We start from the raw sequence: 12,418 nt of genomic DNA on the forward strand, positions 1-12,418 counted from the left end.
CCATCATTCATTGAGCCTTTCTGTACTCCAGTCGCTAAGTACTTCATATGCCTCATTTTACTTTTAATCCTCTCCACCCTATGAAATAGGTACTACTATGATCCCCATTCTACAGATGAGCAAGTAAAGGCTGGGAGGGATTAGGTAACTTGCCAAAGCACACGGCCAGTAAGTGGCAGAGCCAGAATTTGAATCCAAAGCCCAAATTCATAACCGTTGGATAAAACTGCCTCCCGGACAGACCTCGGGGACAAGGATCCCCAAGGTCAGCATCAAAGTGATACTTCAGCACATCAGGAACAGCTACATCTCTCTTTGGGGGTCTTGTCAACATCCATGATTCCTCGCAGCTTCTGACTCTGTTCTTTTGCTTTGATCTTTAATGAAGATAACGAAAACTCCTTCCCGTAAGCAACTATAAACCACCTGTGCATAGGGAAATACTAGGCACAAAAGCAAACACCATGCTAGGATGAAAATATGGGGACTTTTTATTTTGTTAACATTTTAATTTAATTAATTTATTTACTGTTTTAATGGTTTTCAAAAAATAAAACCATTTATTTACTTCATGTTTTACACTGGCTTTCATCATAACTTAAAAACAATAGCTTGGGAAATTTTTCAGTTGCCAGCCCAGTCAAAGGTCTCATTTTCAGTTGAATGAAAGGCCTAAGTAAAAGCAGGTTCTTGTGCTCAAGTTCCAGGTGATGGTGGGGCATCTCCTGCTTATTGGCGTCAGTGTCAACACACAACGGGTAAGAGCTTTCAGCCCTTCATGCGGAAAGGGATCAGGTTTCAAGCAGCACCTTTGCAGGACCCAGGCCTGAAGTTTTCAAGCAAGGTAAGTGAAAATTGTCTCAGCTGCCTCTAGGTCGGGAAGGAAACTGGCCTTAGGGTACATAGGGCTGGCCCACACTTCTGTGGCTCTGCAAGACCCCTGCCCCACCCTAGCTCTCCACTGCTCCTTTTTTTAAAAAAAAAACACAAACACAGGTCAGTAGGGTTCCAAGGAGTTAGGGTCAGAGAAGGAGACCAGAAAGGCGACCTTAAGATGTCACGACAATGCTAAATACTGCATACTCCACACATCTGCTAGTGGGAGTTGATGGGTTTGACGGAGGCCATTCCCTGAAGGCATTTTACAAGAGGTCACTGTTAAGCCCAGTGCAGCTCCTGATCTGTCCCTGAGCAGTGACCTTGATTCCAGGGTGTGTCTGTGATTGCTAAAAGAAATGGCAGTTGGCCTCTCTTCTGTAAATCACATTTGCACCTCAGGAAATATGAGACAAATATTAACTTACCTTCTCGGTTTATGGATAAGGAAGCTCCAACCAAACCAGGTGAATGACTTGCTCACAGTCACGCCTGTGGCAAGCCCAGGGCCCTTCCCTTTTCTTAGTCACTCATGTACTTGCAAATACTGGGATGCTCCTAATTTTTTATGTATATATGTCTTATCTTCCTCAGTTGGATGATAAGCAATTTGAAGGCCAGGGCAATTTAACATGCTTACTTCCCTCCCCCAGTACTGAGTCCTGCAAATCTGTACGTGTTTGCTGCTAGTTTGATAAGAACTACCTGGGTTAAATGCATGGTCTGTTCAGTCCTATCCTCTGCCAGGCAAAGGACACCAAGGAACAACTTCTGGAAAGGGCAGCAAGATTTCCGGTAAGCTTTGTTTGCTGTCTAGCATCTCTTTAGATAACTACCCTCCAAAGAGTCCCCCACTTTGCCCATCATGATTGGTTCAGGATGGGCACGTGATCCACGTCAGCCAATCATTACCCTCTCCAAGACCACCTCTGGGACCTCTAGTTCTTAGGTGAGGTGTCAGCTAGGGCTGCCAGGGCTGTCTCTGCCACCATAAGGGAGAGGTGGCCTACAAAAGAAGCCGACACAAAGACTAAAAGGATAAGAGACAGATGAGTCCCTGTCAACAGAAGCCAACTTACAACTCCATCTCCCAGTTATGTGAACCTAGAATTCCCTTTCTTGCTTATATAACTTTGAGTTAGATTTTTTTTTTTTTTTTTTTTTTTGCGGTACGCGGGCCTCTCACTGCTGTGGCCTCTCCTGTTGCGGAGCACAGGTTCCGGACGCGCAGGCTCAGAGGCCATGGCTCATGGGCCCAGCGCTCTGCGGCATGTGGGATCTTCCCGGACCGGGGCACGAACCCGTGTCCCCTGCATCGGCAGGCGGACTCTCAACCACTGCGCCACCAGGGAAGCCTATTTTTTCCTTTAAATTCAAGTTCAGCTTCTTTTTGCAGCAGTTGGCTTCCCTCTAACTTCCTCTTCAAATCTTTGGCCTCAACCTTCCTGCCGGCCGCTGCTGAGACTTCGTCCCACATTTCCCATTTCCACTGAAGCCAGAAGAACTGCTCTTCTAGAGAAGGCTCATTAAACAAAACATCTGAAGGGCCCCCGGCAACTCTCCACTTTCTAACGACAACCATTATTACCGGCAAATAATGGAAAACAAACACGGGGACAGATGTCTCTCTTGAGTCCAGACCTGCGCTGGAATACAGGGCAAACAAAAACTCTGCTTTCATGAAATGCCTGCCTTTGCTCTGCTCCGTGAATTAATTCTGTACATGAGACACAAAGCCTTCCCTCCTGTCTGCAATCCAGCTAGTTGATGAGAGTTTATACCTTCGTCAGAAACCCACCCAGAACGCTAGACATTCAGATTTCATGAATGGAGAGAATTTCTGAGACAATCCAACCACCTTCCTAGATAAGGAAACAGGCAGAGAAAGGTAAATGACCAGCCCAAATGCTGTGGAAAAAGGAAATATTTTCCTTCCTTTGGCTGGAAAGTAGTATATTTTAAGCCCCCAGAATTTAACTGTGACCACACTGCCAATCAAACATTTTTAACTTAACCTTTGAGCAAAGAGCCTGCTAGGAACCATGAAACAGAAACAAGGAAATGTTCAACTCAATTTATCCTCGAGAAGCTTACGATCTAATTGGTATTTATGGATACAATATCCTGAGTGATAAATGACAAGAGGAGAAAAAAGGGGAGGTTTCACAAGTGAGACAAAGTGTTGGCCAGGCCTTCTGAGGGAGGCTGGACGCAGCTAGGCACCTATCCCCGACTGGGCAGCTCTGAAGAGAGGTTTCTGTTTAGCCAAGTCATCGGAGTAAAAAGGCTTCAATATCTTTCTTCTTTATATATTATTCATACCTTTCCCACTCCAGAAAGGATATGCAGCAGCTAAAAGCCACTTTAGGGTTTTTTGGGGTTTTTTTAAACCTAGTGTGTAGATTACTGGAGAGCAATTAAAGAAAAACCACTGCCCATAACGATCGTCAAAAGGGGAGAAAAATTCATAAAAATGGGCTGATAACATTTCGGAAAAATCAGTAGAGTTTCAAAACTCTGAGTCCAGTCATGAAGGTCAAGGTCAGCGGGAAAGGAAAGGTCTGTTTCTCCCTCTGACTTGGAAGTCACATCACCACTTGACAGGCAGGGGCATCTGTCAACCTCAGTGAGTCCAAGTTATCCTTTGGTGGTTTGGGATTACCACTGATTCTGTCGCTGACTAATTATACAGTTGAAGCAGTAATTAACATTGCGAAAAGGGAACAGCACCACGGTTTACTATGAAGGAGACCCACATCCCGGCTGCTCCAGGGGACCTCCTGGTTGGAGGCACTTCCATCACAAGGGGGCAGGGGCTGCACTGGGGTCAGGGGCCCAAGGCCTTGGTATCAATGTCAATGTCTGTGTGGGGCTGTAGTGACCATTCCAAGGGGAGTGTGGGCCCCTGGGCACATGACCCGAGCCCACCCATGAACATTAGCAACAGTCATAGGGAGAAGAAGTATAGGGTGTATTACTAGGGTTGCACAGTGGCCCCCCCAAAAGATATGCGGAAGTCCTAACTCTGGGTGCCTGTAAATGTGGCCTTATTAGGAAATAGGGTCTTTGCAGATGTAATCAAGTTAAGAGGAGGTCATGAGTGTGGGTCCTAATCTGACTGGTATCCTTGTAAGAGGAAAATGCCATGTGACAACAGAGGCAGAGACTGGAAACTACAAGCCAAGGAATGCCAAGGATTGACAGCCACCACCAGAAGCTAGCAAAAGGCAAGGAAAGATTTAACCCAGTGTCTCAGAAGGAGCATGGCCCTGCTGGCACCTTGATTTTGGACTTCTAGCTTCCAGAACTGTGAGATAATTCACTCTGATTTAAAGCTACCCAGTTCGTGGTACTTTGTTACAGCAGCGTTGGAAACTAACGCAGGGTAGAAGAAACAGTCACCAGGGAGGACAGAGGCGGGCAGGGTAGGGGAAGGCTGGGGGACCCAGGGCCTCATGCATAGGAGGGCGGGTCCTTGTGGTTCAGGGCTTTGGTTCCTCCTCCCCCCTCCTCCTTCTGTGCTCAGCACTGTTCTGGGCTCCCAAGAGGCCCTAAACATTTGGCCCCAACCACGCTGGAGATGAGAGGCTCAGAAGGAAGCATGGGGCCCAGGCTGCTGGCTCCAGTTCCGCAAACCCTAGGACAGTGTTTCCCAACGTGGGCATATTACCACATATGTTATCACATTTAAGACACCACTGATTGCAGACACATCATTATTTTACGTAATACGAAAAGAGGAAAAAATACTGCCGATAATAATTTAAAGATGCACTATTGTACAATGCATTGCTGATTTCAGAGGACTCAAACAAAAAGGTGTCTCAAAATAGATGAAATATAGTAATAGATGTTGGGGGGAAAGATCAAACAGGTTTGGGGAAAAGGAAGGTAGCCGGGTTAAACAGGTTTCTCTCCTGCAGAACTGCTCAGGGCCTTTAATACGTTGGTGTCTGCTTTGTCTTTCCCAAATGAGGATGAGTTGTGGGCCCTGTTTTAAAGAGTAACTAACGGGGACAAATGACTAGATTACTAGCCATTTGTGTATGTGGATCACACTTTGAGCCCCTCAACCCTGGAAATGGTGTGTGGAAGAGTGAAGGAGGGCACCCCCTGCTGACACACAGTCCTGGGAAGGGGAGCTGGCTTGCAAGCCGCGTTCAGGAGGAAAGAGAAGGCATCTCTCATGGGATGTGCCAGCCCTGGGCCAGTCACACAGGATCAGGTGCTCCCCAGGCGTAAGGCAGCCTTCTGAGCTCTCCAAGCAAAGCCAGAGCAGGGGCCCTGGGGGGCTGCCCATCCCACCTCGCCTCCCCTTCCTCTTTTCTCAGCTGACAGCAGCTGACCACGCCTCTCCTACAGAACTCAGCTAACCCTGTAAAGGCACAAATGCTCCTGGATGTGAATGCCATTCGGGGCTGGGAAAAAGCAGGAGTGAATTAGAAAGCCGGAGGCATCAGAACAAAACCCAGGGGACACCACGGTCTGGTCACTCTGATGACTAGAATCTCTTCGGCAGTCATAAAAACAACCTAAACTGCTGGTCACCAAGACCTCAAGGAAAACAAAAGGATAAAAATGGAGTAGATTTTAAACAGTCAAGAAACATCAGAGATATAAGTACCAGTGTGTGTGCATGAAGTAAACCCCAACTGTGGCCACAGGGCAAACAGAGCACATGCCCTTCCTAGGCGTCCCAATCTTGTTCAGGACTTTAAAGGCCGGCTGCAGGCACGGCAGGGCCTTCCCACTGCAGCCAGTCCTCCAACAAGCCGTGCACTCGCCCGCCTTTCATAAACATCAGCTGCAACAGCTGCAGTCTTCCTGATGTCCATTTTGTCGGCTCCATATCAGATGCCCCAAATCGCAGCTTTAAACTAGTCCCCAGAGTAGGGAAGAAACACAACAGTGTTGTAAGGGCCGTACTTTCAGGCTATGTACTCACAACCCCAAGAGAAACCTGACTTTCATGATCTCTCTCCCTCCCCCTCACAAAGCAGGCGAGCCCCAGCCTAGAGCACAGAACGCAGCTCAGAGCAGGATTCCTGTGCGTGCGCTAAGCTGGGGCAGGCACAGCACCCACTCCTGGGTCAGCCAGACAGAACGACCTCCACTGAGCAGGCCAAGGCCAGGCTGTGCCCTCCCAGCCTCCACCCTTCCAAGAGCAGGGGCTGAGGCCAGTCCCTGGGGAGGGGGTACTGACAATCCTCAGGGAGCCCCCAGATCCCCACTGTGGGGCATGAGCCACACGATGCAGACCAACAGGATAATTTTTTTTTTCCAGTCCTACTCCTCTCACCATTTCTCTGCTTGAGGGGCTACCTTGACTTAGCATCTGTGAAATTGGTACTAATGGGGACTTGAGTCTCCCCCCTGAGTCTGAGACGCACCTGGCCGCTAGGATCGCTACTTATCTGGGGTACTAAAAGGAGGCCTTGGTGCCCTGATGGAGAGATTCTCCTAACATGAAGGAGAATCATCTGTTCTGGAGCCATTCATGTTCTGAAGGCATAAGAACTCACACAGCATCTGTAAGATCCATAGACACTACACTTTCTTACCATAAGTCACTAGACAGGCCGATAAAGGCAGGTCAGCATGGTCCAACCACGGTACCCCCCATAGCACATGGTAGGATCTCAATGGACATACACTGGATTGATGGATGGATAGATGAATGGATGAATGGATGGATGGATGGGAGAACAGATGGATGGAATGGTGAATGAATGAATAACTGGATGAATGAGTAAATGAATGAAAGATGAATGAATGAACAAACGAATGTAAGTTCGAAGGGTGGCTTCACAGAGCTTTCAGCCCTCAGAGCCCAATCTCTGGGTGAGAAACTCACCTGAACCGTCAGGAATGGACCTTACAAACGTTGGCAACATCTTGACTGTGGCTGTCGGATTAAAATCCCGGGAGAGGCCATTCTTCATCTCCTTTTTGAAACGAGCCATGATATCTAACAGAGTTTCATCAGAGAGCCGCATGGCATACAGATATTTGTCGATCTGAAAGAAGGATGAGAAGGAAAGAAAGTGAGGCCAAGGCTGGGGAAGGTCGTTTCAGCTCAAGTCTGGCTGGGGTAGGACGAGGCAGGCAGCGTGAGGTTCCCACCTGCCTAAGACAGTCCAGCTCCCGTGGGCACTGGAACGCCCATGCTGCCTCATCATTCAAGTGCAATCAACCATGTCACTCAGAGCAGGCTTGCAAATGCTCTGAGCCCCGGTTCCCCCCTGTAAAATGAACCAGACACGTCCAAGGTCCCTTCCAATCCTTGACTATTACATGGAAGCTGCCCTTCAATCCCCAGGTACGTGCCAAAAGCACCTTAAGCCTCCACGTGACTCCTTCCCTCTGTGAGAGGTGGCTGGCTCATCCTCACGTGGATGACAGTGCCACAGAACAAGGGCTCCAGAGCCATCTACCTGGGGTTCAAATCCAAGCTCCATCACTTACCAGCTGTGTGAACTTCAGTTTCCTCAACTGAAAAACTGAGATGATAAATAGAACGTAACTCACAGAATGTTGTAAGATCAAAGGAGACAGAGAAGCACTTAGAACACAGAAAGTGCTCAGTAAACATTAGCTATTAGCATTGTGAGGCAGTGGTGCTGGTGGGTTTCCTTGGGCACGACTTCTAGGTAGGTGGAAATGGTGGACGAAGGGCTGGAGCCCTTCAGGACATGGGGCTGCAGGCCCAGAGCACGGAGACCTTAACCTCACTACCCCCAGCAGGTATGAGACAGCCCAAGTTCCCACGCCCGTGTGCCAGGGCCCATGTGCCCACACTTCCTGATCAGACCGCTCCTGACCCAACAGGACCAAACCAACCCGCTCCACTTCCTGGGCTCCCCACTCTCCTCAAGGATCCTGGGCTCCTAACCTCAGGCCCTGTTGCTGTCATTTGTTGTTCTTCCTTCATAGTATCTTCCCGCTGACTCTATTTACTGGGCACCTACTACATGTCTGGCTCTTGGTTAGACATCTATCCTCATGGTGCCTGACCCTGTGGAATTCACTGAAGTCTCTCTGTTTCACCATTCATTCTTTCTGCCACTCCCTGCCTTAGGAAGCCCTGATAACCATGTGCCTGTATTCCTGACGCCTGATGCATAATCAGTGTCATGGTTTTCAATCTTCAATTTCTCTCCCTTCCAACCCAACCTCTACACCACGGCCACATTGCACCTTCTTTTTTTTTTCTTTTTTCTTTCTTTATAAATTTATTTATTTATTTATGGCAGCATTGGGTCTTTGTTGCTGTGCGTGGGCTTTCTCTAGTTGTGGCGAGCGGGGGCTACTCTTCGTTGCGGTGCGCGGGCTTCTCACTGCGGTGGCTTCTCTTGTCGCGGAGCACGGGCTCTAGGCGCGCAGGTTTTAGTAGTTGTGGCTCGCGGGCTCAGTAGCTGTGGCTCGCAGGCTCAGTAGTTGTGGCTCTCGGGCTCTAGAGCGCAGGCCCAATGGTTGTGGCGCACGGGCTTAGTTGCTCCGTGGCATATGGGATCTTCCCGGACCAGGGCTCGAACCCGTGTCCCCTGCATTGGCAGGCGGACTCTTAACCACTGCACCACCAGGGAAGTCCCCCACATTTCACCTTCTTAAACTGGGACCCTGGTCACTTCACTCCCTTGCTCAAAACCTTGCAAAGCCCCCCACATTGGAGGCGCCTACACTCTGTGGGTGTGGCTCCGGGCTCTCTGCACACCAGCCAAACCACCTCTACCATTCCTGGGAGGTGCCTGGCCCTCCTGTTGAAATGCCCTTCCTTCTCTTCCCAGCTACTCAAAGCTCACCTCCCCTTCAAGGTTCAAATCAAATGTCACCCCTCCTGCAGACGTCGAGACCCTCGGGGTGCAGATACCGCCTCCCTCAGCACCGATCTCTCTGCACGGTCCAGCCTGGATCATCACTTTCTATGCCTGTCACCTGGACAGTGTCTGCTCCATTCACCTTGACCTCCCCATGTCTCACAAGCAGCCTCACACACGGCAAGTTTCTGGCAGATGGACAGACAGATTTATGACCCAATGAGGATGAAAAGACCTTTGACGTGATTTGCTTCTGAGAATGGCTTCTCATGCTTACTTTTCACGGTGGCTGGAAACGTCCGACTCAAGGACACAGAGTCATTTCTGCATATTTTGGTCCTGGGCAGCCTTCTCGCTCTGGACTCCATGCCTCGTGCTCCCCCAGGCCCTGCCTGTCTCCTGTCTCAGGGACAATCAGGGCACTGGCAGGAGTCCCCCAGTGTCCTCTGTGGCCAGAGACAACCCTGCCCCCACCCGCATCTCTTCTACCGCAACTACCTTTTCCTTTCCCCTTCGTGAGAAAGCCGTGTGGAGAAGGGCAATCAGAAACCGCCGGGAGCTGAAAGATAAATGGCCAGAACACAGCCCTAGAAGACATGCTCTGTTCTACCCCCAAGGCTGGCAGCGCTGATCCGCAGCCCTTGCTGTCACCACGCCCACGTGCTGGTCAGGAGAGGCAGTCACACGTGCACGAGCGGCCGCAGAAGCACATGGGGGCTACGAAGCACAGACTGGAGAAGGCTACTGGCGGGGGTGATGTCAGAGAGTGCGTCCAGGCACAGACAAGAGCGTGTGTGAAGGCCAAAGGTGAGGGAGGGAGGGTGGTCTGTGGGATGATGGAGCACACAGTGCAAGAAGTGAAGCAGCTGGAAAGGCTGCCAGGAGCTAAGCCTGCAGGGTCTCGTGCACTGGGCGAGCAGGTTCAGACTCTAAACGTGACTCTGAGTATTCAACAGTGACACATGTTTCAGAAAGCTCAGCTGTGCGCTGGGGCGGGGACGGGTGAGCAGTACCAGCAGTCACGGCGCTGCTCTGGCATGTGGACGTGTTTCCACTACCACACTCCTCACCCTACATCACGATTATCTGTCTACTGACATGCCTATCTCCTCCGATAACATGTGAGTTCCCCAGGAAAGGAAAGACCGAGGAGACCTGTGGAACTACCCAGTGGCCTGGCACAAAAGAGGAATTCAGTGAATGCCAGATGCTAGAATAATACTTTATAATTATATCAAGTGCTTTCACATCCAATATGTCATTTAACCTTCAATACGACCCTGTCAGGGGGACATTCTTTTTTTTCTTTTTTAAAATTTATTTATTTTTGGCTGCGTTGGGTCTTCGTTGCTGCACGCAGGCTTTCTCTAGTTGCGGCGCACGGGCTCTAGGCACACGGGCGTCAGTAGTTGTGGCGCACGGGCTTAGTTGCTCTGCGGCATGTGGGCTCGAACCCATGTCCCCTGCATTGGCAGGTGGATTCTTAACCACTGCGCCACCAGGGAAGTCCCAGGGGGACATTCTTAATCCCCATTCTACAGTTGTGAAAACTGAGGCTCCAAGATGCTAAGTGATTAGTTCGAAGCACACAGCCAGGGAGTCAGTCCCATACCTGAGAGCCTAACACTCTCCCTACAACCGTCCCCATCCCTTGGAGAAGGCCAGTCCCCCTACCGTGTGGAGATCAGGCCCAAGCAAAGCTGCTGAGATTTTCCAGCTGGACAGGGAGAAACTTCTAGAAGAAGCAGGGCTCCACAGCCAGCCTGGCTTCTAACTCGAGGCACAGCTCAGCACAGGGACAGTGAGCCCAGAAGCCAGATGTTTTCAGGACAGCCAATCAAACCCGAATAGAGGCAAGAAGCTCAAACAAGAGAACAGGCTGGGGATATAGAAGACGACCTGGCCCCCCAGCGTAGAAGGAAGGAGGGCTTTCCCCCGCTGGTTCAGGTTCAGGAATCATCACGTGGTACAACTCTTCTCAGAAGAGATGTGGAAATTGGGGCCAGAAAGAGGGTATAGCTTAGGGCAGAGCTGGAACTGACTTTGAAGCCTCCTGGACCTCAGGTGCATGAGAATTAGCCAAGGGGCACCCCTTCTGGTCCTCAGGAGCTCAGGAGGGGCCTCTGAACGGCACAGATCCTGGGGCTGGGCTGTAGGTACCCCCCAACGCTGCCCAGCCAGGCAGACACCTGGTGCAGGACTCAGCAGATCCACACCATATGGACTGTGGCCCTTTAAGCAGCCCAGGAAGCGCTGGAACAAGAGACGTTTGCAGAATACTCCCAGGGGCCCAGAGTGCCCAGCACCTCACTGAACAAGGGGCCTCTTTCCTCTCATTCAGACTAGCCCCGCCTCGCAGCTGGCCGGGCCGCCCCTGTCCACCTGGGAAAGAAGCTGGGAAAGGGTGGTAGGTGGAAGGGGGTAGAAAGGAAGGGTGTCCTCCTGCCCATTTGCTCCAGATCTCTGCAAGAACCCCAGTATAAGAGCTGCTTTTCTTATAGGAGGTTGGCCCGGAAGCCCAGGAGGGGAGAGATGGAGGAGGGATGCAGGGCCAGAGGAGGACAACTTCTGGCTTTGGGAGGTTTGGCCAAAGTCTGTGGTCCTTTCAGCATTTCTCTTTCCGTCCCCTCTCCATAGCAACTCCAGATCTTTCCCTCTCCCCTCTCTCTCCCTCCCTCTCCCATTTCCACAATTCTTGCTCTTCTCTTAGGACGCTGCCTCAAACTCTGCTGCTCTGGCCAAACGCTGGTGCCCAAAGAATCCCACCTGTGCCTCCAACCCCCAGCGCTACATTTTGGTGACAGGAGGGCACAGCACCTCTTCTGGTGGGCTTCAAGCTGCAAGCCTTTGGAACATCTCTCATAGGATGTCTGTCACAGACAGAGACAGAGGCTTCCAGGAGTCTGTGATAGGAACCTCCTGGGCTCCCTTTCACACATGGTGTCTGACACAAGTATTCAGGACTCGGTCAGACTGGGAAGGAAATGGGGGAGGTCCCAGGGTCCCAGACACCACATGGCGAGCTGGGTCCTACAGACTCTCGGCTCAGACTGACGACGCCCCTGTCCAGCCCCCAGGGCATCTTTCACCGCCGCCGCCGCCGCCACCACCACCACCACCACCACCACCACCACCACCACCACCACCACCACCACCACCCACCGCCAGGCGAAGGGCCTTCTCCCGAGGGTGGGAGCCGAGGAGGCTGCACAGGGCAGGCACTGGTGCCCTACTACTGTGCAAATACCTGGGCTGTCCTTCTTGCGGACCGAGAGGGCCTGGAAGCTCTCATCGGCTCCAGAAGCAGGAACACAGCAGAGGCAGGAGGAGATGTCAGAAGAGAACACAACCTCACCAAGCCCCGCTGGCCCAGAGCTGTCCGGCCAGTGGAAGAGCCCAGCGACCCCGCGCTGGTCTAAACTCAAACATTTCTGTGCCCGACCCCAGCCCCACCTCCTGGTCCCAACAGACACGTATGAGAAAAACAATTCAAGACTGTACATGCCCAAGTGGACAGGCTGGTCGTGGCAGGAGGCTCCGTAACCACTGGTGACCCAGGCACTCTGACCTCCTGTGGGAGGGGGAACAGCCATGGAAAATTTTCACTCCCTCTCTCGTCCATTCTTCCGTGAGGATCAAGAACGAGGCAGAGCAACAGGTGTGACTGAAGCTGATCGGCACAGGCCTACGAAGTGAACGTTCCAAGTGAGACACTTTACTTGCAA

At 51.1% G+C, this 12,418-nt stretch overlaps 1 protein-coding gene across 1 annotated transcript in view; it reads right to left on the bottom strand.

Moving 5' to 3' along the window:
• HK1 (hexokinase 1) overlaps positions 1–12,418 on the bottom strand; it is a 70,539-nt gene that overhangs the window by 43,925 nt on the left and 14,196 nt on the right. The window contains exon 2 of the mRNA XM_082855124.1: positions 6,731–6,893. Coding sequence (XP_082711250.1) covers positions 6,731–6,893 — 163 coding nt within the window. The remainder of the gene's footprint in view (positions 1–6,730; positions 6,894–12,418) is intronic.

The sequence above is a fragment of the Leucopleurus acutus genome (genome assembly GCF_964270905.1).
Source record: "Leucopleurus acutus genome assembly, chromosome: 14".
In the NCBI taxonomy this organism is placed as follows: Eukaryota; Metazoa; Chordata; class Mammalia; order Artiodactyla; family Delphinidae; genus Leucopleurus; species Leucopleurus acutus.